General features: G+C 43.1%; 1 protein-coding gene across 1 annotated transcript in view; it reads left to right on the top strand.

Moving 5' to 3' along the window:
- The first annotated feature begins 953 nt into the window (after positions 1-953).
- The window catches only part of CLCN4 (chloride voltage-gated channel 4), a 39,564-nt gene continuing 14,381 nt past the window's right edge, over positions 954-26,136 (top strand). The window contains exons 1-5 of the mRNA XM_054271646.1: positions 954-1,036; positions 12,085-12,236; positions 12,594-12,693; positions 18,607-18,794; positions 24,597-24,719. Coding sequence (XP_054127621.1) covers positions 12,093-12,236; positions 12,594-12,693; positions 18,607-18,794; positions 24,597-24,719 — 555 coding nt within the window. The 5' untranslated portion in view covers positions 954-1,036; positions 12,085-12,092. The remainder of the gene's footprint in view (positions 1,037-12,084; positions 12,237-12,593; positions 12,694-18,606; positions 18,795-24,596; positions 24,720-26,136) is intronic.

Genomic DNA, 26,136 nt, shown 5'->3' on the forward strand with positions numbered 1-26,136 from the left:
CGCTGCACATGTACAAACATGTACAGGGTTTTCAGAAAGAACAGTTACAACCTCTGCCTTGCAGAATACAGCCCTAGTGGCTTGTACAAAATCTGTGCAGTCAGAACTTTGGCAATTCTTACCTCCCTGTAGAAATCAAATAAATTACTGAGTATGATAAAATTCTTAAACACTCCCCTTGCCCCTCAAAAAACACAAAACACCCCAAAACCAACCACAACAACAACCAAAAAACCCCAAAAAGAAAAACTCCGAGATTACAGTTGAGATGCTATACGCAGTTAACCAAAATGTGAAAGGCTAATTGCCTTTTCAAAGAAGTATTTTGGGAAGTTCTAGGTTTTCAATATTTGGGAAAGCTTAAGCAGATGTTTTGGGAAGGAAAAGTAGCCTGGCATATAGGAGAGGATCTTTCAAGCAGTGACAGTTGCATTGAAGAAAAGGCAGAAGATGGATGGATGGATGGATGGATGGATGGATGATGGGAAGTATTAAGAAGTGAAGGTAACAAGGATGAAACCTTTGAGGGAGGCTTGCAAAGCATGAATTTGACACAGAAGATGGAAGGAAGTCAGTTTGGCACTTAAAATGCAGTGCCAGAAAAACACAAGGGATGGTGAAATTGCAGTTTGCCTCATTTCCAAGCTGCTGTGAGTACGTATTTCACAGAGCAGCCCCCTGGCCTGCCGAGTCACCAGGATCACTTGCTGGCATGCACACAGCACACTTCCTATGCTTTTACCTCGTGAAAAACCTGAATGTTGTGCTGTTGCATAAAGAACGCACAGAAGGACTGATTAGCCGAGGTGAGGGAGTGTTGCAGTGCGAGGAGCAGGCAGGGTAAAGAGGCTTGCGGTTTAATCCCGCAGGATTGCAGCGGCTGCGTGTGCCCGATCCCATATCCTATAGACGGAGGATGCAGTCACATGATTGTTACCGCTTCCTCCCCATGACATCACTGCTGCTGCAGCCAGACCGCCCAGGCAAGGATGCTATTAAAATCATTGCGATTGGCCTAAATGATGTTGCATTGCAGGTAAGCAACATAATTCTTCGGAAAAAAATAATTTGCCAGTTGCTCTTGTGCCGCAGTCGTAGAGCCCAGCTCCGTCGGGCAGTTTCTGCTGGAAAATGAAGCGGCACATTTCCTCTGCGAGCCGAGGGTTTGCAGGTGCAGAGGCTGCCTGCTGGCTCTGTGCTGATCTCCCGGCTGGCATCTCCCGTGGAAATGCTGCCAGATGGAGCTTTATAGCTAAAGGAGGCCCTTTGTTCCCTGTGCTTTCCGATGGCTCCTTCGGGTGTCTGCGGAATTCTGCATTTACGTGAGCAGCCATCACCATTCAGTCGTGCAAAGAGAGCAGCAATAGTGTTTTGCTTGCATCCCCTGCCTTTTTTTCCCCCCTGAATCCTTAAAGGAAGTTGCTGTTGTGTCTAAACTTATAAAGGAATGAGGATTAACTTGCTTGAGGGGTTAAGAGGTGTATGTGGGAAAAGAGGCTTTTCCTTTATTGTTAATTTTTGCTGATGTGGTTTCGAAGCACCTAGTCTGACAGGTTTCCTGCATAATTTGCTGTAGTAAAAGGTCAGTTTTTCCTTGTCCTATATAAATGTGAAAAATCCTTTTCCATAAAGAATGTAGGAGACAACAGGCGGTTTTTTTGCACCTTTGCAAAATGCTGATCACCAAAAGGCCGAAAAATCACAGGCAAATTGTGCTTTTGGACTTAATATTTGTGGAAGCAAAGTCCAGATGTGGATGTTTAATTATTCTCCTGGTGTGGATGTTTAATTATGTGCTCTGTACAAATACATGAATATATATCTGTAAAGGAAAAAAAATGGTGACTCCCCTGTGGGGCTTTTTTCTGTATAGCTTTTAAAATATATTTTAGTGGTTTAAAATTTTTAATTTTTTAAAAGCTTTATTCTAATGCAAATGTTACAGTGTGAGGAACTAAATTAATTTTGAGCTAATACTGGTCAGAAAAGAAAATTATGTATTTTTTAAACAATTGTGATAGATAATTCTGTGCCTTGCCAGAGAACCGAGGATGACTAAGCTCAGCTTCATCAGGCAGAGAGTCAGGTGACTTTTTACTCCTGGTCTACAGGACGTTTTTTTTTATTCTTCCAAATCCTGTTCTTTGTTCAAATAATTTGTTCCCCTTATTGGAAAAATGTGAAAATTTGGCATGCCTAGAATCTCTGTGTGCTCACCTATACATTAAGGGGGGATATTTTGGATCTCCTGTGCTGAAGTAGATTGTACATCCTAGGGAGGGCTGAATTCTGGGTTCCAGGGATCAGGTATGCTGTTGTGTCAGCATCAGAAAATAAGGTGTGGTGGGAGGGATAAGTAGATAATGAGTTATTGAAATACAAAAATACAATGGTTGTTCCAAACTGAAAAGAAAAATAAATTTCAATTTTATTTTTCTCCAAAAGAACCTCTCCTGTCTTTTCAAGACTGAGCCTCTAAAGTGATGGAAATACAAACCTGTTGCTGCATGAGGTGATAGGGGTGGGGGGGGAAATTGCATCCTGCCAGTGCCAGTGCTGGGTTTCTTCTCCTTGGTTCCCTCTGGAGTCAGGGCTGGCTCAGTTCTCTCCAGCACTGGCTGTGAGCCCAGCTGTGCCCTGGCCCACCAGGATCACTGGGACTGTGCTCTTTGCCCATGCAAGGAGCACAGCAGGGCTGCCATGCAGGGTTCTACAGGTGTGAGGGGTTCCCCCCTCCTCTGCATCCTATGGAAGTGCCCTGTGGAAACGCGTGCCAGGCAGGGCTTCTCCTGGTCCCTCAGTTTGAGTTAAACGTCCTCTGTGCAGGAAGAAGGGCACCAGCCTGATGTGTGTGCTGCAGGCCCTGGAAATTAAGGATTTAAGTGCCCTAAGAGTTACTTAGCATAAAAGTGGGATCCAGGGGTCATCCCCAGCTGGAAGGGGCTGTCCCTGGCAGCACTGGGATGCCATGCCAGGGCTCCAGCACATGGCTGCAAGAGTGCTCAGCCCCTGTGCCCATAGGGGCCTCTCTTACACACCTTGTACCTTTTCAAAGGCAGTGACTGGAAGCTTTTAAACAGGGACCAGAGGAGGAGGAGGAGGAATGGAGTGTGTTGACCCTGGGTTAAAGAACTTCCTATCTGCCTGAACAGAACAGGCTCTGGAGCACTGTAACCTCCTGGGGCTGGGAACTGCTCCATCATGAAGCTGCTGTTTGCTGATCTGGAGGGCAAAGTGAGCAGGACTGTGACTGTAGCCAGGTGCTAGAGCAGGGGAAAAGGGGATGCTCCCAACACCCAGGCTCCTCCACAGTCCAGAGGCACCTTGCTTGTGTTGGAGGTTGGTGTTGTGTCATGTTCAGCTTTTCTCAGGCTGAACAGCTCCTGGCTCAGCATGGTGCTCAACCCTCAAAAGGGGTGTGGTGCCCAGAGGTCCCAGTCCTTTCCCTGGTTGCTTTTGCCACCACCCTGCAGCTTTCAGGGTACCCAACAATAATTTTTCCTCTTTGTGAGAAATTGTAGAGAAAGTGTCTTAATTCATTTCTGAGTGTGCATACATACACACCAGGTGTTGGGTTTTTTTTCAGCTTACTTCATCTCTAGCCTGGCAGAACTAAAAATTCACATATGATTATTAATGTCAAAAGAGAGACTCTGGCAGGGTTACACGAGGCTGCTGTTCCTAAAACACTTAACATTTTGCTCTTAAGCATCACCCCAAGGGAAGGGTCTCCCCATCCCGCAGAAGCTTCCTCTCAGGGGATGCAATAACTTGTCTGGAGCTGTGCAGCCCACTGGCATCAAAGGCAGCAGTGAAAACCAGTGCCCTGTGAGCAGGCAAACATCACCCTCCTGTGTGAAAATGACTCATAGCCTCTGCCCAAATCATGAGAATGACATGCTAGAACAGATGAATGGCTTTCCCAATGTGGGTTTATCAGTTTTATTTCAAGCTGAAGGCTCAAAAAGGTTTTCAGTGAGAGATGCATTGAATGCCATTGAATATCCCATTTCAGGAAAGAGCTGTTTAGGAATAACTGTGTACCAGGGCCCCTCCCTTCTGACAGTGCAACTCTGCTCTCTCTGAACACATTCACTTTTTCTTTTTGCAGTTCCGAACCTAGTTTTTCCTCTTAATCTTAAAATTGTCTGAACGAAGAGGCAAAGAACAGCACTGGTGCTGCAAAGCTCAGCTGTGTCTGACATGAGGAGGAAAACCCTGTAGCACCCCTGACTCTTCAGAGATGGATTAGAGCTCTGTGGCAGTAAAAACCATGGGTTCAGAAGGGAAACTCCCCCTCTTTTTTGTGAAGAAGAGGACTTGAGGAAAACCAAGAATAGAAACCATGCTCCTGTACTGTTAGGGCTGGTTTCCAGGGTGTCCTGTCTCCTGAAATGTAGTTTCTTACCCAGAAGTTGAAGGCTTCCAGTGTTTTACCTAATAAAATCTTGTTTTCTTCAAGAAGTAAGGGGGTGTGGGGTTGATTCAGTTCATGAGGCTCATCTGCCCAAACTTCTGGGCTGTTAGCAGAGGAGCATCCTTTAATAGAGATGTTTCAGCTCAGTTTCAAAACTGCAGATGAATATTCCAAAGGCAGTGATGCTTCCCTCCTGCTTTTTCCACAGCCTCAACATCTGCACTAACAAGTAAATTTATTGGAGGGACCTTTAAGACTCACTGGAAACAGAGATGTGAGTTTAACATTTTTTATATAGAGCCAATTTTGGCAAAAATTACATTTGGAGCTTGCAGGGAAAGAGCTGGGATTTTTTTCCCCCCCTTTTCTGACATAACTGAGCAGCTGAACTAATTTTGCTCAGACTTTCCAAGAAAACTTGAAGGGGAAGCAGGCACATGGTATTTCATACCAAAAGAAATTGTTTTCTAAAGGGACAGTCATCATGGAAGGAGCAGGGACGTTGGGATGTGGTTTACCCCTCAGAGGAAGAGAATGGAGGAGAAAAGGAGCAGAGGGAGTCTGGCTGTGATGGAAGGCTGGGGAGCCCTGGTGGCTGGGTATCAGCTCCCATCCATGCCACCCTGAGCCTCCCTTTGCCTGTGCTCCTGCTCTGTTCCCTGGGTCACCCCATGAGTACATGTCGCCACATGTACTGAAGGCTGTGGTTTGGTCAGAGGAGTGCCTCAGTTTTCTGCCATTTATCCCAAATGTTCCCCCCTGCCTTCCCCTGCTCTCCAAGGCCCTCTCTCCTGTGATCTGATGCCCTGTGTTTTCTGAGCTCTGCTGTGGCTTTGTAATTTTTTCCATGGAGGTTATTCAGGGTAAATCTGCACATCAAAGATGTGACTGTATTTAACTTGACCACACTATCATAGCTGGAAACGCCATAATATGTGGTGGTAGGGCCATACAATAAAACACTGCAATATTTTACTGTAGTGTTTCTGCTACTGCAGCCTGCCTGTGCTAGTGTGGTGAGAAACTGAGGGTTTGCAGAGCTATTTACTTGTATTTGGAGGCTGTGCAATCAGTCCTTGAATTGTAGGAAAAGCATTTGCCAATTTAAAAATCTTGTCTTTCCTCTGTATTTTCTCAATTTGTAGGGATTTTTTCCCCCATACTATGTTTCAAAAAAAGGGCTGTAAGCGAGTTCAGTATTTTCTGCTTTTTCCAGGAATCTGAACGTGATTACTCTGGTTCAAGGCCATTTTAACACCTTTTTATAAACTTCATCATTAAGACAGAAGGTCAATAACTTGTTTGGCTTGTTCAGTCTGAAGCTTCTAAATTGCATAATCTTAGATTGCCTGTAAATATTTTTCAACCTATAGAAAATCATCCATTTAACTTGCTGGGGATTCAGCCTGCTTGCTTTTGCTGAAGAATTTTTCTTTGTAAAATCACCACCCAACAGCATATTACTTCTTGTTGAGAAGAATGTTTAATAGCTGTTTACCTGTCTCCTCTATCACACATTGCCATTTCTAAATCATCTTCTACATGGCAGGTGGTGGAAGGGGAATTACATCCACACCACCTTGGCCTTTCTTGGTCTCTTCCAGGCTAAGCAGACCTCAGTCTCTGACCCCTCTATAAAAGACATAATCATCTCCCTGTACTTTTCATGCATGTCTTTCATGGTGACCCTGTTAATAATCTTGCTTGCTGCCTTCTCAGCTGCCAGGCCCATTTTCTCTGGCCAGGTGGTGCTGGAGACCCGTGGTGTAACTGTGCTCAGCTCTAGGAACTTTCTCCCTCAGCTTTACCCTCTTGGGGCTCCTTCTGAGCCCTTCCAACCTGAGCATTCCGTGGTGCTGTGATTCAGCTCACTCTGCTGGCAGCACTGGCCTGTTTGCCTGGATTCAGGCCCTGTGGCACCCTGAATTCAGGGTCTGAATTCCTTGGGAGTGGGGATGGATGGATGCTGGCAGAGCACCCAGCTCTCAGGAGGAGGTGCCTTTGCCTGACAGATCCCTTGAGCAGAGAAAGGCCAAGAGGCTGGGGCACCAACAGTCAATACAAGTGTTCGGGGCACAGAGGGGCAAACCACCTGCCTGTGCAAAGGGATTGCCAGTGTGAGGACTGCCAATAAAATTGCATTGTTCATTACTGACTACTACAGAAAATAAATCCCAGGGGTTTTCACAGCCCCCACGCTCCTTCCTTTCTGCAGTAACTGCTGTCATGTCATGCTACATGAACACAGCTCATCTGACCAGCAATTCAGGTGAGTGGTGGGCTCAGCTCCGATGGAGTCATGATTGGAAAGCTTTGTGTCTGGAGTGGGATCTCCTCTGTTTTATCACAGTGAATGTGTTGGTACTAGAGCATAGAGGAGCCCTGAGGCACACTGTGATCTCCTTTGGTCTGTTGGCTCACACATGATACATTGTTAGAGATGGAACAGGTGATGCTTTGGTCACCCTGAAAAAGGCACTCCAAATGTGAATTGAGAAACTTGCAATTGGCATTTAGGCTTTTGCTTTCTTCTCCCAGCCTCTTGCAAGGGTCACTTATGCATCCTGCCGTGTGTCACATAGCAACCCCCCACTTCAAGGAAAACAGCAAAGCATGTAGGTGAATGTTTGTCTGCTAGAAACATTTGAAGTGTTGAAGTAATTCAGTAACTGTGATCTCTTGAAAGTAACTTGAAACTTGTTGGAATTGCATTAAAAATCACACTGCCTGCCTCAGTGCAATGTATCCAATTAAAACAGAAAACAGGATGAGGAGAACATAGCATGGAACTAGCATGTCTAGGAGCAGTAGGTCAGGGCCAAGAGTTTTCCTTTGATGAGTGTTCAGCTCGTTGTTTTCCATCAGGATACTTTTCAGCCTCTTTGAACCGTAGGATGTTTTGGTCTGTGCTTGCCATGTCAGATACATTTCATGTCTGATCAGTCAGTCAGCATACTACCTGGAATGTCAGTTCCCTGATAGGGCTCTTCTAGCTGTGGCTTTACATTTGCACGTGCTGTAACAGTGCTCTAAAGCTGAGTTTGTCAGCATTTTCACTGTAAATGTGATTTATCACTCTTCTCTAAAACTTAGCTCCAAACTGATCCAAGTCAAGGGACGAGTTTACTCACTGTGAGGCTTGCAGAAAAAATGTGACCCTAAATACAGTAATACTACTGCCTTTTGGTTCTTTAGAAAATAACAAAAGTGAGTAAATGTAACCAGATCTTGTGTTTATGTAGTACCAGCTGTGCTTGTTGGTCTGTTCTGGTCCAGCAGCTCCCTGTGTTTGCACCCTGGCTTTTCTCATATGTTTACATGAATCTCTGCTTTTCTCATGTGTTCAAAAATGATCTGGTTTCCCACAGTTGTAAAGCTTCACAGGCTGATATTTGGACCCTTACTTCCAGCTTGCTCTCATGCAGCACCTCTGATATTTGTAGGGTAACTAATTCATTCTGGCTTCAGAACACTGTGCACCAAACATGGCTGTCTGGGAGATTGGGGACTGACCATCAGATTGATCTGGCCCAAGATTTCTGGAAGATGTGTAAGGTTATGTGGCAGACAGGAAAGGCTCTATCAGGAGGCACAATTGTCAGTCCAGCACTGTGGCCTTTTTTGATTTGTGACTCAGTCCCTGCCAGGACTGCTACATCTATAGGATCACAGTAGTCTGGCATGGGTCTAAATCCAGGGAAGCCTGCTAATGAGACCCCTGTGAGTTCCAGAGATATGTGATTCAGTCAGGTTTCTTTGTTATCTAGTTCAGTTTCTAGAAAGAACCTGTTTGCAATTATTACAGCAGACTATTGACACATGTGTTCAGTTGTAGATATTGTAAGCTAGTTAGTAAAAATGAGTGCTCACTGTTAAGGGTCTCTATTGTAGGGAATAAAATGGCTGATGGAATTCAAAGTGGATAAAAGGGAAAATGTCCCTAAGAGATTACAGAATGATGGGCTCCAAACTGGCCACTGTCTCTTAGGGAGTCACAGGAGACTGCTTAGTGTTGGATGTCTGCCTCAGGAAAAGCTGATAGAGTGCCAGAAATTATTAGGAAAAGACTAGGCAGGAAACAGCCCTTGCACAGATTATGTTGCATCAGCATCTGCAGATGTAGTGGAAAGGACGGCAAGGATGTCTAAGTCATGGAACAGCAAAGGGATAAAATAGAGACGTTAGACATTTCCTCAGAAAAACTCAACACCTTTCATTGTATACAATAAGCTCTGTCAGAGCATCCAAATCTCTTAGATGCTCAGGTCTGAGGAGCTGCATTTGTAACTAATTCTGCATGTCATGGTATTGCAATGCTTTCTTTTGAACTGGTAGTGTTGTGCTTATTAGACCAGATTAGAAGATGTCTACCTTTGACGTCTCTTTCTGATCAATAAACAGAAATTATCCCTTCTGGGAAGTAATCTCTTTCATTCTAATGTAAATAGTTCATTTCCTGTCATCAGCTCTGAAAGGAGTCTAGGTTTTAGTGTCCTGGGTGTAGTGCAGGTTTCTCATGCCAAATGAGACAACCAGCACCATGGCTGTTCATGCTTTTGCCATCATTGGAGTGTATTGCTGCAGTACCCCTGGCTATAATTCATGTTTAGATGAGGTTAGTTTGCCCTTAATTTATGTGTATTAAAATATCTAATTTATGTGTATTAAAATATCTGTACCTGGTTGATTGGTGTAAGGCTCCAGTTCTGCTGACAGAACCAAGAACATCTCTGCAAGCTTCACTCCGAGGCCAAGTTAGCTCATCCTGAAATAAACCTTGTAAATTATTACAGATGCCAAAGTAAAGTGAGGGAAATAAATGCAAAATAAAGACAAGGAAAGGGATACTTCTAGTGCTTAGTGATAGGATATAAGATGGAAACTCTAGTACTCAGTTTGAAAGTGCTGTAGCTAGGTTTTATTTACTAAAATTTGTTTTGCATGATCTGATATCACATCTCTGCTTTCAAAAGCATAGTACCTGAAGTGAACTTTAAGGCTGGCAGTCATCCACTTCACTGCAATTCCTAGGTACTGGTACGGCACCTTGAGTTCAAAGTTTGTTTGTTTTCTTAGTCTTCCATGGCCCTGTGGTCTCTAGCACATTTTTCCTCTCCTTGGACATGTTGTGTAGCACGTATTTTTGGGATAGATTCACACTGAGATTGTAATTATCCTACATACTTGTGGCCTGGCCTGGTATTATCCATCACAATACTGTCATGTGCTGGGCATTGACAACGTACTTAAAAAGCTATTTTTTACGTGATATAACTAGCATGGTGAGTAATTTTCTTGTGGTATGAAGGAAAACTTGCCAATGCTTTCAGTTTCCAGAAGTTTGTTTATTTAGCAGAGGGTGCTGCCTTTGCAGGCAGACAGTCTGAGCTGCACGTTCTTTACAGGTCCTTCTTTGCTCTATGGGAATGTGAGTAAAAACTGCTCACTTGGAAAGTCTAAAAAGGTTTATTAAACCTTAACAAAAATACAATGAAAGGACTACATAAGGAAAAAGCTGCAGTGCTGGGAACTGCCCCTTGTGCACACCACGTGCCCAGTTCATCTTCCAGATGGATGCTCAGGGTTTTGTACCCCTGGGGTTGCACCAGCCAGCCCTGGCCCCTCCCAAAGTCTGTCAGTCAGCTCTTCTTGACCATTTATCAGTGGAAACTGCTTTCTTATTACTGGATTGGAGGTCAGGTGTTGCCATGCTGCTCCCCCTAAGCACCAAGCTTTTCCATTCCCAGCTGCCCCATGCCAGGGACACCTGTGCAGCTTCTTTGTACCTGTGCTAGACAGCCCAGGCTGTCTGATGGCAACAATACAGGGGGGAAAGGGAGCTGTGGGGAGAACAGAGGACATCTAAACTACAATAACATAACTATACAGCACTAAAGCTTTTCTTAATATTCACACAATAGTCATACCTTAATTGCGAGAGCCAATCATCTCATTATCCATCTATAACAGGAAGAATGGGGTGAAGCAAATGATCGCAAAGTATGTTAACAAGTAATAGCATGGTCTAATCCTTTCACCTCATTTCAGCTTCCCTTTCCAGTCCTGGTGGGAGACACTGAGCTCAGCATCCCCTTGCAGCTCCAGCTCCTGTAGTCAGGCACTCATCCCACATTCAGATTCCCGTTTCACTCAGCCACCGTGGGAGCGTGCTCTCACCTGCTTGGCAAAGGATTGCTGCTCCCCATTGCTGCTCTTCTTAACTTCTGCTTTTTAAATCATCCCAACTTTGTGGCAGCTTATTTGTGCTCTGCAGCACTGCAAGGGACACCTGCTTTGCATTGAGTTTCCTTCCCCAGGCTGTGATTCACTTGCTTGATTCCCTTTCAGACAAACACGCCGTGGTGCTTGGAGATTATTTGATTTCTGCATTTGAAAGGGCTTCTCTTAATGGTATAATGGTGACCTGCTGGTTGCCTGTAAAATAATGCTTTTCTCAGCTGCTTGTGCTCAGCACATTGTCTGTGTCACCCAAAACCCCTACACAGTGGAGAGCAGAGCCTGACACAGCTGAGTATTCCTACTTATTACATTGCTGAGGTCCCCACCAGGGCAAAAAAATTACACGGTGAGGTTTCAAGTAAAACAGATGAAAATGGGGAGAGGGGAAGAAAAAAAGACACCACGTAAAGAGGGCTGAGCAGAGTGTCAGGGTTTATGGACAGTCCACTAAAAGCTTATCTGCTACATTTTTGCCTGTTCCAATTACAGAGTTAGGAAGTTTCCTCACAGTTTCAAAGATTCAAATTCTTGTGAAATTCCCATTTCTATACCTGGTGGAATGAACTGGGCAGCAGTCATTGGTGCTGTGCTGGCCTGGCCTCATCAGTGACCAGCAAAAGTTACCTTGTGTCAGTCAAGGAGCTACAGGCTCTGCAGATTCTATACAACCCCTAAAGTCTGTCTATGTCCCCGTTCTTATGTGGGTTTGTGTTTTTCCCTTGTAACTCCATGGTAACAGATTTTTTTAGATATACCATTTCAGATTACAAACCCGAGGTATTCTCTGCAAAATCCCATTTCCCAGGCATCTCTTTTAGGATGGGTGGGATTAACAATCTTTAGAACAACACTTTGTTAAGTGATGTAGAAGTGCACAGCTGCTTCCTCCAGTCCCAGCCCAGGACCCCTGCCCAGCTGCTGGAGCCCTCCTGGACCTGGCTGCCACTTTGTCATGTGCAGATTGAGCCAGCAGCTGAGCCTGTGTCCCAGGGGCACACACACAGTAGCTCTCCAATTTGTGTGAGTGCTGAGGTTTGCTTCTGCTCATGTTCTGCGTGTTTGCTCTGTCAGGTTTGTGTCTCTTGTACATTTTGATTCTGGTTTCTCCTCCTTTGCCCATCTTATTCCAATGTCCCTGAACAGACCACCTTGCTGGAATAGAAGTTCTCATACCTCTAAATGCCCTCATCCAAGTTCCCATCAAATGCCTCTTCTAACTGTTTTAGTTTGTGGACAGGTATCTTTTATTTTGTCTTGTGCTTTAGTAGGATATGCGGTGGATATTTCTCCCCCTGCTTTCTTAAAAGCAAATATGAAGAGTTTGTGTATGTGCCCTAGGACTACTTCTCATGCTGGAAACTTGATTCTGAAATGCCTGACAAAGCTGCTTGAATTTATTGAAAAACTTGATTTTCCTCTACACACAGATCCTAATATGGTCAATGCAGGAGACATGAATGGTTCAGGCAACCTGATGGATTTTCTGGATGAGCCTTTCCCTGATGTTGGAACTTATGAGGATTTCCATACCATCGACTGGCTGCGGGAGAAATCGCGTGACACGGATCGCCACCGCAAGGTACCCGTGCCAGCTCTGATGTGTCACACCCCTGGGCCACAGCCATCCTGGCAGTGACAAAACCAGTGGTTTTCCAGGGTTACTGCTTCCTACCTTCTTGGAAGAGGAGAACTTCTAAACATATAGATGTGGGATGAGTTGAGGAGAATTTTAAAATTTTTAAATATATGCACATGGGATGTCCTGAATTTGTAAGTATCCCTGCAGCTGAGCATCTCTGAATAAATTATTAGGACTGAAGGAAGTAGGGAATGGAAAAATGTTATGCACCATCTAGGAGTTTAATTATTTTAAACTTTGTACTCTAAAACTGTCAACCTGAATCAACAAAACATCTATATGTGTGTTTAATTTCAGATTACAAGCAAAAGTAAAGAATCCATATGGGAGTTCATCAAGAGTTTGCTGGATGCCTGGTCAGGATGGGTTGTCATGCTTCTCATAGGACTGCTGGCAGGTATGTATGTGTTAGTGCTACAGCTGTGCCTGAAGCATCTCACTCCAGCTGCTGCACCACCATCTGCTTCTCTTTGTACTTCATTGTCTCTCCATTGATTTTTTGTTTTTAAGCTAAAAAGACAACTTGCATTCATGCAGTTATGATTCTAAATAAAAATACCCACTTGCAAAGTCTCCTTTTGAGTGCTGACCTAGAAAAAATGTTTTCACCAGCAGAGGGATTTTTCTATTGCTTTGGGAAATCTGCATTTGAGTGCTTCATAGTCAATGGGCTGCTTTGACTTTCTGAATCTTTGCTTTGCAGAAGTAAATTTTATTTTTAGGATTTTTTTTCCTTGTCATCACTTTAATTCTACAAGTCAAAAATATGATGTGGGGAAAATATTGGTTGTGGACACTCAAAGGGGGGCTTTATAAACTGCTATTTCCTCTGGGTTATCTTCTTTATGTATGCATGAAGGCAAAATACAGATTCAGACTTGGTTTCAGATCTGCTTCCATGCCAGACAGACATTACATATTCAGCAGCCTGCTCAAACTCACATGGCAAATTCATTAACTTCCTCAATTGTTCCTGTCTTCTCCTCAGTTTAGCACATCTTCCTGCCTGGAAAGCTGCACTTCTCTGACCCAGCTCAGACAGCTGCCATTTCTTGTGCTTTTTCAGTGATGTCAGGGTGCTCCTGTGTCATGCTGCTTGCTGAAAGCACCATGTCAAGTTTCCCAGTTTCCAAGGGGTGATGGGAATTTCCTGCTCAGCATCTGTCAAGTTAATATGTTCATTACAGTTGTTAGGAGCTTCAGAAGCGCTGGTAAAGTTCTTGAGAAAACATTTCTGAAGTGATGTGTTTGGCAAATTATGTAATTTCATAGACTTGTAATTGTTTCCACAAAAACTTGGTTGGGAGAGTGAGATGGGAAGAGAGTCTGATAGACTGTGTACTACCAGGGCTGCTGAGTCCTGCCTGAAGGCCAGGGTTGGTCTCATCTGGGATGAAGAATTCTGCCTGCAAATAAAGTTAGAGCGAGCCCTTGAGGGCTCTAGTGACCTCAGTAATCCTCCCCTCATACAAAGAATGTGGTAAACATGCACACATTCCCGTTTTAGTATAAACATCCCAGAAGGTTTTATTCAGTTCTAATTTGCAATGAAACCTCGTGCTGAATCCTCAAGGCTGTTAAAAGCCAGAGTCACTGTCCTCTGATAAGCCCTAACATTGATATGCCCAGCCTGGGATGGGGGTGAGGGTGAGTTACAGCTGAGATCTGGCAGCTTTTGCAGCCTTTCCAACAGCAAGGGTGCAGACCAACATGTTTTACCTCAGAGAGTGAAACCAAATTAGTCAGGTATCTTAACCAGATTTGGGGAGGGAGGAGATGGTGGTGCAGTCAAGAGGCACTTTGTGTTGTTTTCCTCTCTTTGTACAGTATTGCCTGCTCAGAGAAGAAAGTGGCATCTGTATGATTAGACGGGATTGCAGGGACCAGCCTGGCTCCTCCATGGCCCCTCCTCTGCTGAACAGGCAGAAGCTACTCCTGCTCCAAGGGGAGCAGCCTGGCTCTGGATGGACCTTGGGTGAACCCTTGAGCAGCTGGGTGCAGGCATTACCAGAGGCAAGCAGAAAGTATGGCAAGGAGTGGGAGAGAAAGGGAGAAGTGGCAGCAGCAGTGCTCAGGCCATCAGAGTCCCATGGAGCATTCTGCCCCTGCTGTCCCTGTGCTGGCCATGGAGGACAGCAAGGTGGGACTCTTGGGAAGAGGCTGCCAGGGCCTTCCACAAGTTTCCAAAAGCACTTGGGTCATTTACCCACACCCAGGAGTTTAAATGGAGTTAACTGATCTAGAAGCCTAAATCTCATCAATTTGGTAAACTTTATCTTTCAGATTTTGTAACACCTAAAAGGCTGCACCTCTACTGCCAACACAATCCAACAAGGCCAAAAGGAGCAATCCTTGTTCTCCAGTGCATTTGTCACTGGGCCCTGTAGCCCTGTGCATGTATAGCTGCACTGGGCAAGAGAATGTTGGTTCTGACTTCCTAGAAAAAATGGATTTTGGCCAAATTAGTTTTCAGTTGATTTGTGGGCTCAGCAGTGCTAGTCACCGCAGAGCAATAAACAAACAAAATATTGCTGATGGAGGCAGGAAGGAGAGGATCATCCTATTTGGCAGTATGATACATATATCATACATATATATATTTTTTTTTGGTTGGATTTTTTCTGTATTTTGTTAGTTTTGGACTGTCATCAAACCTGCATCTTTTGTTAGTCCCAGAAAAGTGTAGGTGGGAAAGAGATGTCTGGAGCGGGTTCTGCTCTGGCTTCCTGCTCACAGCAGAGCCAGCTTCAAGATTACAGATAACACCAATGTATATTCAGAATGTAACACAGGCACTGGGATCATATCATAGTTTCCTGTGTGAGTGTGCACACATAAATTAGCCTGAGCAGAGTCCCTCACTGCCTCCAGTCTGTGGCAAGTACCCACAGGACCTTGAACCTCAGGCTGGAGGGAGATGATGGTGTATGACACAGTCAAATGGCAGGAAGGGCACTGAGGAGCTCCTGGAAATGAGGCTTTGATAGCCAAAGCCTGCTAATTGCAGAGAAAAGGGAAGGAACAGTGAACCCCAGAAATGTTTGGTGAAGACTGTTTACATAATGGTCTAGAAAACGATACTGAACACTGCCTGGGCCTGTCTCAGTCAGTTTCCATGCTTTCCTCATATAAAGCAGTGCATGGGGAGTGAGCCTAAAAATTTACATATGGATGCCAAAATTTTAGGCATTTGTTTTTAAGGAACTGAATTTTGCTGGGCCCATCCTGCCTGCAGACCAATGGCTGCTCCTCAGCCTAACCCTTACTACTGGCTAACTGAAACATATGCTCTTTATAGATCATAAAGTGTCTGTGTTTACTAAAGCTATGTTACAAAAAGTGCCATCATAGTAGTGCTGAAATGCTCTGAGGCTGAGGCTGGATGTGCATGAATTCCCTTTAATTCTGTGCTGCACCACTTGGGTGATGCTGTTTTCTGACACTGGTGCAGGAAGAAAAGCATCTTTTCAAAGCAAATCTTTAGCATTCTCATTAGGGCACTGTAAAGGAAGAATTTGCCATCATCTGCAGAAGGAAAAGCAGAGAGGTAAGAGGCTAATATCTAAAATGAGGTTCAGCATTGTCTGGCTTTGGAGTACTTTGTTATTTTTCCTTCCAGGCAGGTTACATGGAAGGGGAAACAAAGTCAGCTTCTTTGATGGGAGAAGCAGGGAGATAAATTTATGCTCTATTAATGTCTTGGCAGCCAAAATAAGCACAAGAAATTAAAAGCTTGACCTTAAGATGCTGAACTGTCTAGCACCTTCATTAATTTCACTTAAAGTTGCAAAAATTCAGAACTTGAAAAACTCCTAGCTCTGGTCACGCAGGTGGTGAAGCATTCACTATTGCATTATTATCCTGGGTCTCCTTATGATTTTCTTCTCTTGAAGGCTGGTGTAGTAAATTGCATGTAGTAAAAAGCATTTTCCTCCTTATGTGGATCCCCAAGAATTTGACAAAGTGATTAGATCAGCTCTATAATTAAGCACATTGTGTTACTGGTGCTGAGGTGTCTATTATATTAGAGAACTGAATGTTTGTTCTTCAGTATGGTTATGAACTTTATTGGGGAAACACATTCTTCCTTTGCACTTTTTGCTAGGTAGCATTAATATGCACCTTAATATGGTTAAGTGTAAACTTTGAAAGTTACAGAGAATGTTAAAGATCCATCAAGAGGTGCAAGAGGCACAGCATTTGGTGCTCATGTCCAAGAGATGAAAATTCCTTGTTTCTGAAACTTTCAGGAAGTTGTAGGAGAATTCAGAGCTCACTGCAAAGCAGGAAGCTTTGCCTGCTGCTGTTGCCAGCAATGCAATGATTCATCGACATCTAGCAGGATGGTTCATTGTTTCCATAGAAACTTGGGAAAAATGGAAAAGAATAATCAAATTAAGGCAAGATCTTAATGAAGGAAAAGAATTGTTAAAGACATCATCACTCCCTTCTGCAGCCTTTTTTTTTGTGTGTGTCATCCTGTCTAGAATATCTGTATAGTGCTTCAGATTATTTTTATAATAGAAATTCTTATTATTTTTTAACAGAATTATTTTTTAACAGAATTATTTTTTAACAGAAGTTCTTCACTGCTACCCTGAGCACCACTGCTTGTCAGTGTGGGGGCAAGTATCCTTCTTAAGGGTGGGAGAAGAACCCCTGTGTTTTTTATGGTCTTTGGAGGGAAAAAAAGGGTTCTTGAATTATTTGAAATGTGTTTTCCTCCTGTCTCTTTTACAGAAATGAAAATCAGAAAACTTTAATTCCAGATGAAATAAACCAACTCTTGGACCCACTTGTGTGCCCCAGCTGCTGGGGGGAAGGGAGCAGCCCCCAACCCTGCTTCATGTAATTGCATTTTTAGCAGGAGACACAAATCTATAAGTTTTGGAAACATAAAACCAAACCAGTTTGCATTTTACAAAGTGTTTTTCCCCCAGTACATTGATATGCATTGATGAATTCTGTTCCAATCAATTAGCAGTCTCCTGGAATTTTATTAATGAGTATTTGTAAAATAATGATGACTTTTGCTTTCCATTGCATATGAGAGGGATCTGGAAAATACTAAATGACTCTTCTGTCAGTTGGTGGTTTAATTCTTTCCAGAAAGTATGGATATAGGGACAGCACACAGGTCTGCCTCTCTATGTTCTGGCTGCTCCCAGCCTCCCATTCCTGCTGCTCTTGCATTCCAGGGGACCCACCTGCTCTGAGGGTGCTGTTGCTGGGACAGGTTATTATTGCTGATGAGCAAGTGACCTAGAGAAGCAGAAATTTTCTTTCTTTGTGTCTGTGTAGACACAAAGTTTGCCTGTGTCTGTTCCTGGTGGCCAGCGGGTGTCACTGTAGCTCTGTGTAATTACCGGGGAGCAGCTGAAACAAGCGCTGTGGTACACGGAGGACTTGAAGGATTTTATTCTGCATGTCCCGATTGCTAATCACTGTACACACTTATCAAAAACCCCATTCTGTTAAGTTCATAAGTCAGAATATGGCATTATGTTGTGTCTGTAATGAAAGGATCCTTCTAAGAAGTTGCTGTGCTGGGACCAGTAAAGCTGTACATAAACACAGATGTCCTTCTCCTCCCTTACCCCTGAAATGCACAATAAGGTTTATACACATGGTCAGGTGTGTGTATAGAGACCCTGCACGATGTCTTCCCTCCCTCCCCATCTCAGCCAGATGGGGAACCTGCCTGGGACAAGCTGCAGGCCTGCATTGGTTATATCCCCCCTAGTTGGCCATCAGTCAGTATGAAAATTATAATGTTTGAAATAAAAGCCTATGAGAGAGCACTGAAGGTCAGAAAAACTTGCTATTTCCCCCAGTTCTTTGGCATGTTTGCATTTATTGATGCAGAGAATGGTTTGGGTTGGAAGGGGCCTTTAAAGGCCATCCTGTCCTTCCTGCCCTTGAATGTTTCCAGGGATGGGGCATCCACCTCTCTGGGCAACCTGTTCCAGTGTTTCACCACCCTCATTGTAAAAATATTTTTCCTTATACTTAGTCTAAATCAACCTCTCTTAGTTTGAAATTGTTCGCCCTTGCCCTACTGCAGCAGGCCCTGATAGAAAGTCTGTCCCCTTTTTTTTAATAAGCCCCCTTCAGGTGCTGGGAGGCAGCTGGGAGGCTGCTTCTCTTCTCTTCTCCAGGCTGAGAACACAGCCTTACATTGTGCCTGCTTACCCAAATCATGGCTTTTAATATACTATTAAAATTAGATATTTTAAGTCCTTGCAACCTGATTGTTTTTAGGTTGCAAGGACTTAAATTGTTTTTCCTGCGGTTTTTTTTTTTCCCCCAGGTACATTGGCTGGAGTGATAGATTTAGCTGTGGATTGGATGACAGACCTGAAGGAGGGTGTCTGTCTGTCTGCCTTCTGGTACAGCCACGAGCAGTGCTGCTGGACGTCCAACGAGACCACGTTCGATGACAGGGACAAGTGCCCCCAGTGGCAGAAATGGTCGGAGCTGCTCGTGAGCCAGTCGGAGGTATGGGATGAGCTTGGGGGCACAGCACAGGCAGTGCCCTTCTTCATAGCTGCTGATGGTCCCTCCAGAGAGTTTCCCTGAAAGAGCAAGCAATGAACTGAGCACACTGCAGAAAAAGACATTTCCACAAGCAATATCTGCTTAACTTGAAGGAGGTCCTGTGGTTTCAGTGCAATGGAAACTGGAAAACTGTGAGATTGCACTCTCTTTTTAAACAGTATTAAACTAAAAGTGTTTCATAACACACATAGCATAATCACCAGGGGGCCTGAGCTGCATTTTATTTTTTTCCTTTTAAACATAATTTTATGGGACAAAAAAAAAAAAAAGATGAGCACTGACAAATACATTTATGAGGGTATTTTTGGGATTGCAGATGGGGTTTTATGTATTCTAATACAGGGAGCTGCATAAGAACTGCTTGTTTATCCCTTTCAATCAGTCTCTCTATGACACATCAAGAGACTTAGCTAGCACCAAATCTGGGGAAAGAGTGGACTCCCTGGGGGTCACCACAGTGAAGGATTTGCAGGGCTGTTGGACAGGAAGGTAAAAAGCTGATGTTTTACCAGACATGAAACTTATATTTTCAGATTTTTTCCCCTTCCTTTTTTCTTTTTCATAATTATAGTAATTTTAAATACAAAGAATGCTGTTTCACAGCAACGCAGGTGAAATTTCGTTTTGAAAACAATAAAAAGAAGCCTTTCTGTACACCATTTGGCAGATAATTCCTGTAAAAAATACAAAAAACACATTTCATTTTCAACCTAAGTTATTTAATGTATTGAATAATATTGATCCCTTCACAACTCAAATCTTTGGCAGAATTATTGTCTCAAATCCCTCCTTCCTCCTTATTTCTGACTTGAATTTGGCAAAAGCTGAATATGATGAGTGAGTGGGTGATCTGGAGAGGTTGTCTCAGATCTTCCCCTCAGTGTGGAGGTTGTCTGGTCCTGCAGACAGTGTTTGAGGTCACCTTCATTGCCAGGCAGGTGTGTCATTCATGCTCCCTTCAGTGCTGCTTTAGCTGTACAGGACAAGAAGTACAAGGTGGGAGTGTCTGCGCATAGGTATAGCTCCATTTTCTGTAGTTCTAATGAACCCCAGGGGAAGCAGTGGGGTGCTCACTGGCAGGTTGCCAGTCACAGTGCTGAGCTTCCCTTTGCCAGAGGCTTGCTAGGTTCACCCTGGTCTTCATTAACTGAGCAAAATTTTGTATTTCAGTTTGCCAGACCAAGCAATATTTCAGATCTGGTGTCAGTCCAGTTTAGATACAAATGGAACACAATTGAAAAGAACCCTCACAAACTCAGACCACTGAAATAAACCCCATCCCTCAGGATGCTCTCCAATGTGTGGTTACTGCAGAGGCCCAGAGCCCTGCTCTGACTCCATGGGGATCTCACACTTTGCAGACTCTCTCCTGTGGATGTTACAGCTGGTAACAGCTGTTTGGGGTGTCTTTGTGAAAGTGAAGAAATATTACCCTGATACAAAGCTACAGCATGGGGCTCATGTAATGTAAGAGAACAAGAACAAAAAAAAAAACAAACCCCAAAACAAAAGCAAAACCCCCCTAACAAAACAAAAAAACCCAAACCGAACAAAAAACCCAAAGACCAAAACAAAACGTGAGAAGGGAAAAAAGAGGAAACTGTTACAATTATTAGGGGATTTGGAAATCCTGTACATGTGTTTGTCATTCTGTTACTTTGGCTGGAATAGAGGAAAGATGCATGTCCTTGAGAAAATTTATTGCTTTCTTCTGCTTCTCAAAACCAGCAGTCATGACTGTTGCGTGCTGTGGCCTTTAGAAAAGCCATCAGCCAGGTGAGCACTGTGAAACTTCATCACTTTGTGTTCAAATTGAGCTTCTCACGTCCTGCTGTACTGTCATAGTAGGACAAAGAAGAAAAGGTTCATCTTGGCTTAGTTTTAGTTACTTTCCTAAAACAAATGTGCCTCTAAGATCTGTGGGTTCCTGAGGGTCTGCTGGAGGCTGTAAATATTATTAATATACCTGTCTGTTACTGTTACACTGAAATCCCAGGGAAAGCCCAATAAAAATGTAAATTGGAAAGGAAAAATTCAGTTTTGTTCGAAAGACTTCTGTTCAAAAGGCTTATAATTTGGGCAAGTTTTGTGCTGTATGGTTCCTGTAGAGGTAGAGGATTTTAGGAGGTATAAAAAGACACTGAACTTGACTGAGTTTCAGAATATATACCTGTCTGTTACTGTTACACTGAAATCCCAGGGAAAGCCCAATAAAAATGTAAATTGGAAAGGAAAAATTCAGTTTTGTTCGAAAGACTTCTGTTCAAAAGGCTTATAATTTGGGCAAGTTTTGTGCTGTATGGTTCCTGTAGAGGTAGAGGATTTTAGGAGGTATAAAAAGACACTGAACTTGACTGAGTTTCAGAATAATTTTGCTGGTTTTTTTCCTATGTTTCACTTTGTGCCTGACATTTACAGAAGAGCCCTATAAAACAACAGTGCTCATTGGAGCACGATTTAGGCAAAAAGTATTTGGAGCAGTTTCCCTAAAGGTACTCCGGTCTGACATGCCTTCTTTTTTTATGTATAACTGTGATTCTTTCTTGTCATAGCCAACTAACTTTGACATTTTGAGGACTGAAATTTAGATCAGTTCTTCCTTGTGGTTTTGCCAATTTATGGCTGTGATAAACCCTGTACATACATTTTCATGGAGAATTGTGACTTTTCCTATGGCATCTCTTGAAAAATGTTTCCATTCTAGCGGTCCCATAAAATGAGCCCAAAGCAGAGACTTGCTATAAATTATTATGGAAAACATAATAACCCATTAGACACCTACCAAGCTATGCTTTCTTCCCTAATCATTGTTTGGTAGGCCAATTATCCTTCACCCTTCTGGTCTGGAACTACTTTTGAAGAGGAGGTGAAGAGGGTTTTTTGGTGTGAGGGAGTTTCAAAACCTCAAATTCACTGGCAGATCAAAAGGTCATCAGATGTCACTGGTGATCTGGACTTTCCCTGTTCTGCAGATTGAGTTTGGTCCCAACCCCAGCTTCAGTGGAGCTGAGGACCCCATTTTTGGTGGCTTGCACGTGTCCAGTGTAAGGATAGAGGTTTTGATGGCTGGACACATGTCCAGGGTAGAGGAAAGGACCCCATCTCTCCATGGATCATGACACTGGATCCAGCAATGGACTGAATTCCTATCCTAGGGCTTCCGGATCTCCTGTCATGAAGCTGAGGGCTACAGGACAAGGAAGCCTCTCTAGACCTGGAACCCACTTCTCACTTTTGCAGCCTTGAGGACACACCCTGCTGTAACATCCACAGGAGAGAGTCTGCAAAGTGTGAGATCCCCATGGAGTCAGAGCAGGGCTCTGGGCCTCTGCAGTAACCACACATTGGAGAGCATCCTGAGGGATGGGGTTTATTTCAGTGGTCTGAGTTTGTGAGGGTTCTTTTCAATTGTGTTCCATTTGTATCTAAACTGGACTGACACCAGATCTGAAATATTGCTTGGTCTGGCAAACTGAAATACAAAATTTTGCTCAGTTTTCCTTCTTGCTTCATTACTATTGCTTCCAGGGTGAGTCTTTTGAGCTATCATGGCAAAGGTCATAGCAGGATCAGCTCTGCTGGTGATCTGCTTCAGCCTCTGACTCCAGTGTACATGCTCAAGACTTTCACTGATTCAGAGCCTTAGTAATGGCATGTAATGGATGAGAAATGAACCATTTGCTATACTGAGTTACTGCTACTTCACTTCCCAAAGGTTTTCATATTATTAATCATTAGAAGCTGTTGCAGTTGAACCTGCAGAATGCCAGATATCTGGAAAATGTAACAATGAGAGATGTCCCAAGGGATAAGATTGAACTGGCCATACAGACCCTTGTGGGGTCCTGCCACAGCACTGTAGGTGTATGTGTGACTGCAGTAACGAGCTGACAGAGGTTTCTTATGACTTCTGAGATGCAAAGAAGAAGAAGAAGTAAAAAGAAACAAATTTAATTTTTCTCCAGTGAATTTAGAAGCAAAACTACAGCTTCTACTCAACCCTAGAAGGGCCAAATTTTTGTAATCATGTTGGCCTTCTTTGGAGGTATTCCAGGTTCACACTGACAGGAGGATTCTGCCCTGAGGCAAGATATCCAGAGTTTTCTCTAGAGGAAGAGTAAATATTGTCATAGCTGTTTGTAATTGAAAGCACTAGGAGAAGACATTCATGAGACTGTCTTCAGCTGTAGCAACAAAGGCCCTTGGTTACCACAGCCAGATGTCAATCACTGCCAGTGTGGGATCCCTGACTGCTCAGTCCCAGGGCTTTGGGGGATAGCCCTGTATTGCTTCAGGATTCTGCTGTCATCAGCAAAGCCAGCTGCTAACTTCAGCAAGCACCAGCTTAACAAAATGCCCTTCCTCCAGATACAGCCATAAGGATAAGGGTTAGTGGTATCCTTACTGGATTTTCATTTGGACACACCTGAAAAATGAAGCTAGCAAACATCCATGCTATTAAAAGTTTATTCCTTGCAGATTTGAAAACAGGGAGACTTCTCATCTCTTAAGTTTTTTATGACTGGGAACAAGGTTTGGCCAGCTCTGTTGACTGATACAATTGATTAATGCCTGTTTTCCTCCTTGATTTATCATAATGTTGATATCCAGGCTGCTGTCCTGCAGAGCAGAGGCAGGGGCCCTGATGCTCTCGAGCAGCTGGGATTGCATCCGGTAGGAAGAGTTCACGTAGAGGTGAAGGATTCATACCAATTCATGCACTGAGATCCATCTCAGTCTTTTATTCTCTAGTGTCATGTTGCTGCAGGATATTGTTTGAAGGCTTAAGCTCCTTGTATTGATTTGATGCTGCTGAGTAGATTGTCTTTTGTCCATGTAGGTGGGTTTTTGAAATGAATCTAAAAAATATATGCATGTGAAGAGGCAGAGGTATTCCAAGGCAGATTTTAACAAAGGTTTTGACTTGATCATTGGAAAAAGGTAGAAACTTGAAGGTTACTATTGACTATGCTTTCACCATGGCACTGCACAGTCAACCATTGCTAATGATCATTAGCATTCCCATTCTGTTAGAAAAGTAAAGCTAAAAGCTATTCAGTTTGAAAATAGTAATTTTTGCCCTAATATTTTAAAATTGTTCCAGTCAGTAATAAGCTGAGATGTGTGGGAGGGTTCTGCCAAGCTATGATGTTTCCAAATTATTTTCAACCCTTTCGTGGACAGCATTATATAGAAAGAAATTATTTTTGTATGGTTTTACACTTCCTGTTTGTGAACTGGACTGGCTACTGATACACACAGGGATGTTTTTGAAAAATCAGCATCTGCATGGAGAACTGACCTTTGAATACCAGCCCTGGGAAAAATTCCCATCAGGGTCTCATTCCTTGTCCCCCACCATGGGATGAACACAGCAGATTCCTTCATTAGGTGCCTTTTCATTACCTATTGCTTTTGCCCTTATGGTGCTTTTGTTTGATGTTTTGGAACCTTATGTGGGTTAGTTGGATTTTTTATTGCTCGAAAGATGCTCAGTTTAAGGTATTTGGGTCCCTTGCAAACAGACTGTGTGGACTGGGTTAGGTATTTATTAGTACGCTGCTTCTTTCCATGAGTAATAAAATTGTTGGAGTATATAAAACTACTTGTCCTTCCTGAGGAAAAGCAGCACTTACCATGTAAATGAGAAATCAGGCTCCATGCCATCATGATTACTAGTAGAAGTGTGAGATTTGCCAATCTGCATTTGTCTAACAATGTTTGTTACTGTTATTTTTCTAGGGTGCAAGTGCTTACATTCTAAACTATTTTCTGTACATTATGTGGGCTCTATGTTTTGCTTTCCTGGCAGTCTCCCTGGTCAGAGTGTTTGCTCCTTATGCCTGTGGCTCTGGAATCCCAGAGGTGAGTTTCCCTTTGTGCATGAATATCAAAAAAACTCCAAACCACAACAACAAAAAAATGACTGTCTTTTCCCATTCCAGAACTGTACTATGGGATAGCATAGCAACAAAGAAAATTGTCTTTCCATCTCATCTGCCTTCATTCCTTTTTTTATGCTTTTATGGTGATCATCATTTACTACTTTCATAGTAAAAAGTGCTCATATGTCACTGTGACAGGTTAATGCATGTACTTGTTCGTTGCCAGAGTGTGAATTAAAAATCAACATCTCCAAGAGACACACTCACTAGAAGATTATAGAGAATTTTCCTAGGATGAAATTACTTGGGCCAGTTACAAAACCAGTTATTTTCTAGGCTAGGCTCTAAATAAAAGTGAAATAAAAAGAAGAGGGTGGGCTACAAAGCTAAGGTTTCCTAAACTGCTGAAGATGCCCATCATTTGGGATGCCTGAAAAGTGTCTGGTGCACATCTTTTGCAAATTGTTTTCCTAAAGACAGAGTAATGTACATTGTGCCAGCATGACAACATTATAGCAGCCAAAATATGTACTTGGTTTTCAGTATTTTACATATTAAGCCTCAGTCCATATTTAAGCTGTTGAATGAAGAACCTTGTAATTCAACCAGCAGAGTTATTAAAAGTCTTTGAAATCAGGGCAGTCTCTTGTTAGAAGTGCTATGGAACTACTGGAATTATTGTTTAGGAATGTGGCAGACAGAATTAACAGCCCAAAGCTTAGAAATCTTGGCGTACTTTTGCTCTTGATCTCTAAGAGAAGCATCCAAATGTTTCAAAAAAACTCACCACAAATAATTTAAAATATTTGAATAATTTACATGTTTGAAAGTAGTTATGTGTGTCTTTGTTATGTGTTTGATATATTTGTGGTTTTAAAAAGTTCTCATAGTTAACTACAAAGCCAGTTTCCAAGTGGTAAATCCCTCCTGTGAGGTGAGGCTCAGCTCCAGCCCATTTGCATGCATGGAGTCCAAACCCAAATCCCACCCTGCAGCCTTTGTGTCATGCACAAGCATTGTGCTTTCTGAGCCACACACTAGCAAAATTAAGACAAAATGTTTAGAAATATGATCTTTTGGACTTTCTTATTTCGGAATATGTGCATGCTTTTATGGCACAGTGATTCCAAATACCTAGAACTTTTTTTGTGCATTTTATCTGGAAAAAGTCTGTTGTTGTTTATTTGCTTTTTTTCTGCTTTGCTAAACTCAAATCCAGCTTAACTCTGATCTTGTAAGGCAAGGAGATATGTAAGAGTTTCATATTTCTATTGATCTCTGTGAGAGTCCTTACTGCCTGTTATGGGGACCACCCGTAACAGCAGTAAAAGTGTGGTCTGCCTAACCCCTGCTCAGATATTGCTGTGGGAAAGATGCCCTACCTACAGTTTCTTTCT

Source organism: Melozone crissalis, unplaced genomic scaffold (genome assembly GCF_028551555.1).
Source record: "Melozone crissalis strain CALT ecotype California unplaced genomic scaffold, PUWL_Pcris_2 ptg000013l_1, whole genome shotgun sequence".
Classification (NCBI taxonomy): Eukaryota; Metazoa; Chordata; class Aves; order Passeriformes; family Passerellidae; genus Melozone; species Melozone crissalis.